Here is a 10,593-nt window from a genome sequence, read left to right on the forward strand (position 1 = left end):
GTGAGAATACAATTGACATGCATGCGCGAACATATTTGTATGATTTTATGCATTTTAATGAATTTAAAATTGGGTTTAGAAATGGTTGGTTTCTGAAGGATAACCATGGTTTCAGTTATTAATTGCAGTTGGATTAGATCCAAATAACAATAACTATCCAATTACACATGCATTAGTTGAAAGTGAGACAAAGAAAAGTAGGGTTTAATTTGGTTTCTAAATATGTTGAATGTTAATTTAAATTTCAGTGAAAATGAGCACACATGAAATCAAAGCTACATCTAGACAAATTACCAAAATCGACCTTCAATTGACGAAACTTACCAAAATCGAAGATTGTTGATAAGTTGTGATGTTTCAACTCCACTAACGTTCGTCGGCTTGCGAAACTAGGGCTTGACGATAGTTTATGAGAAATTTTGGGAATTAGGAATTTCAGAATAGCAATAGGGAAAGGGAGAATGATGTGCACGTCACCTGCGCCGCACATGGCAATTCCGTCCAACTTAACCTGGAGGCTTGACGGTCGAACCAAAAAATTTCAAAATTTAGGGGCTAATTTCATGGGTTCGACAATTTAGGGACTAAAATCAATTTAATAGTAAAGTATAGGGACGGAAATTGCAATTAGTTTTAGGGAAAAGTGGCAGTTAACCATTCAATTCATTTCTCCACGGTTTCCTCACCCAATCACATCGCAAGAAATTCCAACATTCTTGGATCACCAACCGTCGCATATACATACACACACAATATATATATATATTCTCAATAGCTTTCTCTCTCATCTCTCTTAATTCACTCTGAAAGAACCACCATTTGATTCCCTTCTGGTACACACAGGAAGCTTCGTTCACGAGGAGCGGTTTTCCACCGTATGGAAGCCGCTCTTTCCAATTTTTTTTAGATTTACTGCAAAGGGAGAGAGAGATTTGCACCCTGTAATTTTCCCACTTTTGAATTTGTATTGCATATTTGTGAATTTGTATTCTTTTGGCGTTCTTCTATTGATTGTTTCCGTTCTTGTTGCATTATGCAACTTGGTGGGATTTCAATAAATCCCAGCATCTGTGTGCATTTCAAAACACTCCGAATTTCGGGCCACCGATCGGGTTTTGCCGATAATTTGGAGAGTGATCGAACGATTTTATGCACGCAAGGTGTTTGGGAAAAGGACCAAGAGAAGAGAAAATGGCTGATTGGCTAAAGGGCAGTGTAATAGGATCGGGTTCATTCGGCACCGTTCATTTGGCCGTAGATACTTCCACCGGAGCACTTTTCGTTGCTAAATCTGCAAAAACGGAAGCCGGGATCATGTCGCTGAAAAACGAGGCCGAAATTCTCGAGAATCTCGATTCTCCGTACATAGTTAAATGCATAGGAAAAGATGTCTCCTTTACCAAAAATGGTGAGACAAATTACAACCTGTTCTTCGAGTACATGGCAGGAGGTAGCTTATCCGATCTGTCACAGAAATTTGGAGGGTCGTTAGACGAGAGACTGATTCGTTTGTACACTAGAGAAATTCTTCAAGGCTTGAAGTACTTGCACAAAAACGGGATTGTGCACTCCGACATCAAGTGCAAAAACGTGCTCGTGGATTCGTTAGGAGCTATAAAAGTCGCCGATTTTGGATGCGCGAAGAGATTGAGCGATAGAAAATCGAGAAAGTCTTGCGTAATTGGGATAGGAGGGACTCCTCTTTGGATGGCTCCTGAAGTAGTGAGAAACGAAGGGCTGGATTTCGCCGCGGATATTTGGTCTTTAGGATGCACGGTTATCGAGATGGCTACAGGGAGGCCACCGTGGGGCGGCGATGCAGCGAATCCAATGGCTGCACTTTTAAAGATTGCGAAAGGAAACGAGATTCCTGAATTTCCGAGGCATTTTTCATCGGAGGGGTTGGATTTTCTGTCAAAGTGCTTGCAGCGGGACCCACAGAAGAGATGGACGACCGAAGAGTTGCTCTGCCATCCATTCATTACGAGAAAGGCGAGTTTCGTGAGTAATTTGCGGAAGGGGCTTTCGTTTTCGCCGACTAGTGTTGTAGATTTCGCGAGTTACGAATCGGACGGTAGTTATTCGTCCGACGACGATGAGTTTGTTGTGGATAAGATGATTCCTTTCACAGCGAAGAAGTTGATGCGGAAATATGAATCGGAAAACGTTTTCGAGGCGCCGGAAGATTGGATCACTGTGAGGAGTAGGTAGTGGATAGCAAAAGGAATAGGGGAAGAGTGTTTTTGTTGTACAGTGCTATTTTTCAAGATTAGACAAATTAAAGTGAGATTAGTTTCTTTATGTAGCTAATTGATTCTCTCCCTTTAGACTTGTTATTATTATTTATTGCTATATAAAATGTTCTCTCTTCCTTTGTTGAATGATTGGAAAATTCTATTTATTTTTTGGTAAATTGTAGTTTTGGTCCTCTATATTGGCCTATTTAGGGATTTAGTCCTCTAACTTGTTATATTTCAATTTTCTCGTGCAATAACTTTGCAAATGTAGTATTTTTGGTACGCATGAACTTTTAGTTTTAAGACATGACAAATAAACTTAAAACGGACTTTACTTATATGGACGCTTAAAAGTTATAAATTCGACATCTTAGCTTTGATAGGATTTTGATTATGTGAGAAGATGAATTTACAAAATAAGTTAGGAGAATGTTTGTAATATTTAAGTGTCCATATAAATAATTTTCGACGAGTTTGTTAGCTACATCATTAGACAACGGGTGAAGTTCAATAAGAAATACAAATTTTGCATCGTTATTTTATATAAAACTGAAACATGACAACTTAGATGACTAATTTATTTATTTGTTTATTTATATGTATTCCTTCCTTTTGCATTTTATTTGTTATTTTTTTTCAAATTGTTTGGTGTTTTTTCTAGAAAGATCTTAAAATAAAAATAAAAGTTGTTGGATGACTTATAAGATCTTTTACAAAAAAGTACCTATAGCCCGTTTGACTAAGCTTATTTTAAGTAATTGAAAACTTTTATATTGATGAGTTATTTTCAGAGCCGATAAGTTGTTACGTTTTAAAATTAAATTTTGAAGTGTTTGTATAATAAGCTATGTAGCACGGACACATAAACGCCGATACGGGAAAACGAATACGAGGAAATGACATGTCCCATAAATGAGGTTACGGAAAATTGGGGAAAACGTGTAACATATAAAAAATATAGGGCTACATTTATAAATAGCCTATATAAACATATATAAGTTTTTATTTATATATAAACTCTTTTTATATATTTTCATACAAACATAATCAAAATAACTTTTAGTATTTTTACTATCAACTATCAATTTGCATTGATCATTAAATCATGTAAATAATTATGGAAACAATAAAAATATTTGAAATGTTGCTATTCAAAGTTCACAAATGTTTCTAATTGTTTAGAAATTACAAAATGGTCCATAAGATCTCCGACAAATGTCTTCGAATTTCAGACACGAAACGCGTCCGAAACGCAGAAACATTAAGGAGTTGAAGTTTCCGTACTACATCAATAATAAACATATAAGTTACCTGTAGTGTTTTTAATAAAAAGAGATAGGTTAAATGATGATGTTCGGCTAAACTTATAAGCTGTTAAAAACAACTTATAAGATGTTTCAAAAGTGATTGTAAACCCAAAACAAACTCAAAATCACTTTTCAAAAGTTCCAATAAACCACACAAAAAAAAAAAAAAAAAAAGAAAATGTATATAATATATCTTCCACCATTTTTTATTCACTAGTTTCTGCAACTTGCATTCATTTTGTATGATCTTCCAACATTCTCTCTCCTTGTCTCCCCTCTTTCTCTCTCTAAAACACACACACACACACAAAAGACACATGACATGCATGATCAAAACCTTCAACATTTTCAATTTTATCACCACATTAAAAACCTCTCTGTTCTCTGAAATGGGTTAATTATCTCGCCATTGTAGCAGAATCTTAGCGGAAGCTCATATTTCCTGATCTCCGAATAGGTAATTTGCCAAAACTTTGTCGTATTCAGGCTGAATTCTTCTTTAATTTTACTATTTTTTTTTTTCAAAAAAAAAAAACGGAGGGTTTTGCTAAATATCGGCAAAATGTGGGTTTTTCTGTAGAGAACTCGAAGCCGGAAGCATTGTTTGAGTGCGGCGATGAAAAGCAAAGGCAAGAAGGAGGTGGCGTTAAGCAAGGAAGAAGCCGCCGATAGCTGGTGTTTTGTATGCAAAGACGGCGGCGATATTCGTATATGTGATAACCAGTGCGTTTTCTATTTTCTCTCTCAATTTTTTTGTTTTTCCTTCTTATTTATGTGTTAATTTTCCAATTGCTATAATTCTGTAATCCAATTTTAGTTTTCATTTTTTTTATTTTATTTATTTATTTGTAATTATTTCAGTCTCAAGTTGGATATAAGGTTTATAGTTTGTGGATATCACTTAGTTAAAAGGAATTGTACAGAGGCTTAATTATCCCAATACTCTGCCTAAAATCATAAGCCACATGCAGTGATGGAACATATGCTATTATCATGCTTTAGAGTGATTCATTGACACGAGAAATTATTTTGTCGTTTCGTCTATTTCTTGTACATATATCAAGCTGTATCGTACTTAGCTGGAACCAATTATGTATTCGAGTTCTTTAGTGCTGTGGAAAACAAAACGGAAGTGCTAGTGGAGGCAAAACGGAGAACAAAATTATGTGATTGTAGATAGAACTTCGGGCGAGGGCATTTTCTTCCTTTTCCTTTGGTTATCTATGTAATTTTCTTTACCGACGACCCAATTTATCTTATTTTTCCGTTGATATTGGTGAAGTAAAAATAAACAAACTACCAAGCTTATGTACTTCACGCTGCAATGAAATGTTTAAAATAAAACATTACGATAGCTTTTCTTGAGATTCATTAAGTTGGATCGAAAGTATCTCTGTATGATTTTGCCTGTACGTTGATGTTTATGTTTTCTGTGGATATTAAGTGATTCTTTGCAGTGTCTGTAAGAAATCCGTTTCTCCATTGACATATATGAAGTGATATAAGTGCTCATTGAGTTGTCGTTTTGGCAATTGCACCCCCCCCCCCCCCCCCCCCCCCCCCCCCCCCCCAACATGCTACTGTGATTGCCCTTATCGAGCAATTTCCCTGTTTATTCTGCCAAACATAACCTAATAATCATGATAAATAGAAAATGATTAGCATCTCTAAATAATGCACAATTCTGTTTACAGGCAATGTCTAAAATGTTACCATCCTCGCTGTGTGGAGAAGGACGACTCGTTTTTAGAAAGTGATGACTACTGGGCATGCGGTAAGTTGACATCCATCACTTTAATTATTTGTATATCTACTTGATTCTTCTTATTGACCTTCGTTTAACTTGGAAAGCATAGCACTTGTGATTTTATTTTGTAAAAAATTATTAACTAACGAGTAAATTTCCTTGTTCTTTTGTTTCATGACTTTGGGCAGTAAATCTTGTGGAATAATGGATATTAAACTCGTCTAAATCCACGTGAACCTCCCGTCGTAGTCCAACTGAAATCTTCACAGTTTATTGCAGTCGAACCTCCCATTTAGTCTAACTGAAATTTTCGTAATTAGTCCTTGATTGTGCTACTATTAAAGATGTACTAGTGATGAAGTACAGATGCCCTATATTGCATGGATGTTGACACGGTAATTTCTACATGGCATAAAATGGATATAGGCACACGATAATGGCAGAAAATTACAGGTTATGATACGACTAGGATACACGTACATGGAAAAAAAACATTGTAGCTATAGTATTTTTAGAAACTTTATTACGAAATTACCACATATAATAAAAGTACTAACAAAAATGTACTAAATTATACCGTCAAATGTAACTTAGAATTAAAAAAATGAATTAGATAAATCTTCAATGAATAATAAATATAAAATGTTTACCAATGAACTTATTTATTTACATATATCTCAAGTATAGCACTCAAGATAATTGTGTGCACTATTTTATATTTAATTAACAAATCAAACATGTAAAATGAATAATGTATTTTTCAGATTGGCACACCTGCTACTCTTGTCGTAAATCATCCTACTTCCGTTGCTACACCTGTACAACTGCTTTTTGCCGCCGCTGCCTTCCTTCTGCAGATTTCTTACAAATTAAACCGAAAAATGGATTCTGCAGTTGCTGCCTAAAGCTCGCATTACTTATCGAAGAAAACAAGGATATTGACTCCAATGGGGTATGGTCAACATGAAATGTACCCTACTTTATCTACTATGTGCATGAAGTAACCATTTTTCCATTGTGTGACCCTATAGCTTCGACTCAGCTCAGCAGATAATGGAGTATGATTTGGCTTACACTTGTTCTAGAAATTTAATGAAGAAACTTTGCCATTAGATCCACTCCTTACACTCTGTATATGCGGCTGTCGTAGCAACACATTTACGTGTATTCTGAAACACATTCATTTCTATATTTTGCTTTGAACTCTTTTCTATATTTCTTCTTTGAGCCAATAATCTGAAAATGAATCTAGTGTCCGTATAAAATCGATACATTTGCTATTCAATTTATGAACTGGCCAATGTGGGAAGTGGATAGATTCTAGTTTCGAACATCTGTAATCCCTCGAATATTTAATTTCTCGATCCTTATGCATTCAGATAATGTAGTTATGTTGAAAGCTTCCTAAAAATTTTGTAAGGTTAAGAAGCCATAGTATAGAGATACCTTAATTAATTCTACATCCATACTTTCCAGTGCATAAGTTCATTGGTTAACTTATTTCTATTAGTTAGATCCACGTTTTATATGTACTATGTAGATGCTGGAGCAGGTATGCCTACTAGTTACAAATCAAGATTTCTATATGACGTAATATTATACTTATATGTGCAAAGAAGAGAGTGAGAGTTTCTGCTTTCTCTGTGCTTGTGTTTTGCCATGTTTGTCACCAAGTAAAATTGGGATGCGTTCTAAATGCTTGGCTTTATCCAGGTCAAGGTGGATTTTACAGATCGAAATACATGTGAGGGTCTATACATGGAATATTATAATATCATCAAAGACGAAGAAGGATTCACATTGGAGGATTTGCGTGCTGCACTAAATGCGGCGAAGAAGAAAAAAGGATGTCTATCTGGCTATGAGACAGAAGAATCTGATGAAGAGGAGGTCTCAGATTATGATGCTGAGGAGTATGAAAAGAAAAGTAAGAGAAATCGTAAAGGGAAGAGATCCGTTAGACAAAAGTCTACAACACCAACACTCACAAAATCGAATAAGCAGGAGTTTGTTGGTTGGGCATCGAAATCCCTTTTATCTTTCCTCTCTTCAATCGGTGAAAGCAGAGATGGAGAATTGTCACAGCGTGAAGTGACTGACATTATATACGAGTATGTTAAAGAAAATAAACTAGTTCATCCAGAGAGGAGGAAAATGGTCATATGTGACGAGCAATTACAATCCCTTTTCAAAAAGAAAACGTTAAGTCGATACAGAATATATGACCTCCTCGATGACCACTTTGCTGAGAATTGTGAGGATTCAGAGGAGGATGAGGATGATGAGCTGGCAGACGATACAGAAGACAGTGATGCAGATATTCAGGGTGCATGTAAGAGGCAAAAAAAGGAGAAAAAACTGGAGAAGAAAGAAGTGGAAAAAGGTGTGTTACAAAGCTGTTTTGCGTCTGTTGTAGCTGAAAATGTGAAACTTGTTTACCTGAAGAGGAGTTTGCTGCATGAGCTGCTCAAGAAACCGGAATCGTTTGAAGAGAAGGTGATTGGATGCTTTGTTCGAGTCAAATGTGATCCACACGATTGTCGTGCAAGAAATTCTCATCAGCTCATGCAAGTCAAAGGTGAGTCAAACTCAACTCCGGTCCATTTGATTATCGTTCAAGAATTGGGCATTCCTGTTCAAGAATTGATTATACTTCGCTTTCATTGACCATGTTTCTTTCATTTAAGATTTAAAACATTTAATTATCGAAGACCCCTTCAGAATCAACCATATCATTTTACAATGGCTGCGTTAGGGACTAGGCAATTAAACTCTCGGTATGAAATATCGTTTACTTTTTGCATAAGCTTTATTTTTAGTTTGTTTTTTCAGGTGTAAAAACAGTTTCAATTGGTGAAAACCAAAAAGAGACTGTCCTTTTATTTTCAGCTATGCCTAAAGAAATTCACTTGAGTCTGATTTCAGATGATAATTTCTCGGAGGTAATCATCTTGATCCAGGACATGACGTCTTACAGGGATTTTCCAATATTGAACGGCATATTCTCATTTACATTTTTATATCTTGTGTCTCGTTTTTAAACTAAAAAAAACATTACTGTAATATCAGAGGATTCTCTATTTCTCAATAACAAGCCTAACACTACACTAGAAAATTTCAAGAAAGCTCAATTGCATCTTAATTCTTAAGTCCTGCAAAAATCTGGCATTTAATCAAGAAAAGTATGACACATGTTACATATTTGTTTGTTTCAGGAAGAATGTAAGGATTTGAGAGAGAAAGTAGTAGCTGGCGAGATTGAAAGGCCTAAAGTGGTGAGTATTACTATGACTTCAATGCTCTGCTGCCGTTTTAACTTGTAATATATCGTACACGTATTATATTCTGTTTAATTCCTTTTTTTTTTACTAGAAAAGTTGATGTGTAAAATTCCAAGACGGCGGTTATAGTCTGTTTTGTATTGAATTTGTTTCTAAATGTAATAAATTGTATCTTCTTTGACAGGCTGATCTTCAACAGAAAGCCAAAATTCTTCACGAGGATTTAACGATGCATGTATGCTTTATGCCCTTGTCTTGCATTATAATAATAATTTCCACTGCTGTTGACTTGCTTTATTTGTTGTTCATTATGGAAGTTCAAATTTCGATTCCGCTATGAGCAAGTATAAATTTTTTTCAACTTATACGTGTAACTTAGATGTGGGAAATTAAATTGTCAAATTTTTAGCTAATATAATTGGTTGTTATATTTAACGGGCTTGAGAACAGTTTCTTGCATTTCAATTAATCATTTGCTATTGTTCACTATTCTTGCATTTCAATTAATAAAGAATAGTTTCTATCGACGTTGCGAATGTTTACATGAAGATTCTCTCTTCTCATTGTTTCAGTGGATCAGTAAAGAGCTGGCCTTGTTGCGAAACCTCATCGATCGAGCCAATGAGAAAGGATGGAGGCGTGAATATCCTTTTATGAGTTGCTATATTATGAGTTACTATTGTGTTACATTTCATTCATGAATTGCTTTTAATTATTGCTGTATTATGAGTTACTATTCTTGAATGCAAACAAGTAATCTTTTCGAATGCAAATATTGCTTAGAAATAACATGTAATCCCCTTTTTAAAGTTATTCTGCAAGAGATTTTTTGGCCTTAACTAATATTGTTTCAACGCTTTTTGAGTACCTGGAGAAGCAAAAGAGATTACAAACTCCATCAGAACAGTCACGGTTGCTAGCCAATGTTCCTACAGTGATTCCAGACATAAACGAGCTCGATTCTAATTCTGGTGACATGGAAAATGATGACATGGAAAATAATGTTATGGAAAATGATGAAATGGAAAATGATGACATGAAAAGTGATAAAAGCTCCCCAAAATCGATCCCACAATGTGATTCCTCTGTTCCAGGTGACAGGTGGCAGGATAATAAAGCATCAGGTATGCCGGATGACTGAGGTTGCCTGTGTTACATTTATATTTTTCCGAGTGTTTACCTCATTTTTGAACTCTATTTTTCTTTAGTTTTGAATTAGTGCTTTGCTCCGGCAACTAATTAATAGATATAATTTGATTGTCAAGATGTTGTTATGGTGTTCATACACTACCTTTTTTCCAATTTAAAACATTTCAAGATAAAAAAGCAGAATTTGTTCTGACATATTTAGTATTTATCATGACAGAAGACAAGGCTCAGCACGACAACAATGCATCTCAATCGGATAAAAAGCAACACATGTCCCAAAGATTCCCCTCTGACGAAGAACCTCTACACAACCATGATAAGATCACCCGCAGTAAGACTCTGCAGTTTCCGACAGTCGAACTGAAAACGAAGAAATCGGAGTCAGTACTAATGCAGTCTGGAAAAGTCCACAATGATGCTCCCAAGATTGAGGTGATCGAGTTGCTCAGCGATGACGAAAGTGCCACCTGTCACAATGATGACGTGGCAGATGAGACATGGTGTGTTCTTGGACCGGATGGTGATAGGGACAAGTGTACGTTTTCCATTTTGAAAAAATGGAGCTCTACTAAGTATGCGTCTGAGTTTAAGGTGTGGAGAGAAGATCAGAATGAAGAGGATGCAATTTGGTTGCGCGAGGCTGTTGGAATATCCTTTCCGAAGAAATAAAATGCGTTCTTTCGAGAGACGAGGAATCTTAATTTTTTTTTTTGTCCTTCTTGAATGGGAAAAAAGGTAATTATATGGACGAACGGATATGTTCATAGTAAGGTGTGGTGGTATATTATTGTGTATGTGAAACTTTTCGTACTTAAAAATACTGTCGTTGTTTCGAACTCGACTTTTGAAGAGGAATCTGCAGTTTTTGTTGG

General features: G+C 35.6%; 2 protein-coding genes across 3 annotated transcripts; both read left to right on the top strand.

The window, feature by feature from the left end:
* Positions 1-689: 689 nt before the first annotated feature.
* Positions 690-2,413, top strand: LOC105960576 (mitogen-activated protein kinase kinase kinase 17). The gene has a single exon (XM_012984768.2). The coding sequence runs from the start codon at positions 1,150-1,152 to the stop codon at positions 2,209-2,211; it is 1,062 nt and encodes a 353-aa protein (XP_012840222.2). The 5' UTR covers positions 690-1,149; the 3' UTR covers positions 2,212-2,413.
* A 1,311-nt stretch (positions 2,414-3,724) lies between these two features.
* LOC105960596 (zinc ion binding / DNA binding protein) lies at positions 3,725-10,593 on the top strand. 2 transcript variants are annotated; one of them, XM_088825604.1, is made up of 12 exons: positions 3,725-4,001; positions 4,125-4,267; positions 5,239-5,318; positions 6,056-6,243; positions 7,005-7,869; positions 8,124-8,233; positions 8,507-8,566; positions 8,757-8,807; positions 9,145-9,215; positions 9,428-9,548; positions 9,594-9,696; positions 9,939-10,593. In XM_088825604.1, exons 2-12 carry the CDS (start codon positions 4,161-4,163, stop codon positions 10,388-10,390), a joined length of 2,208 nt encoding a protein of 735 aa, XP_088681730.1. In that variant the 5' UTR covers positions 3,725-4,001; positions 4,125-4,160; the 3' UTR covers positions 10,391-10,593. The 2 variants fall into 2 exon arrangements, with proteins under 2 accessions (XP_088681730.1, XP_012840239.2); XM_012984785.2 differs by having other exon boundaries at positions 9,428-9,696.

The sequence above is a fragment of the Erythranthe guttata genome, chromosome 2 (assembly GCF_056151865.1).
Source record: "Erythranthe guttata isolate IM_541 chromosome 2, IM_541, whole genome shotgun sequence".
Lineage (NCBI taxonomy): Eukaryota > Viridiplantae > Streptophyta > Magnoliopsida > Lamiales > Phrymaceae > Erythranthe > Erythranthe guttata.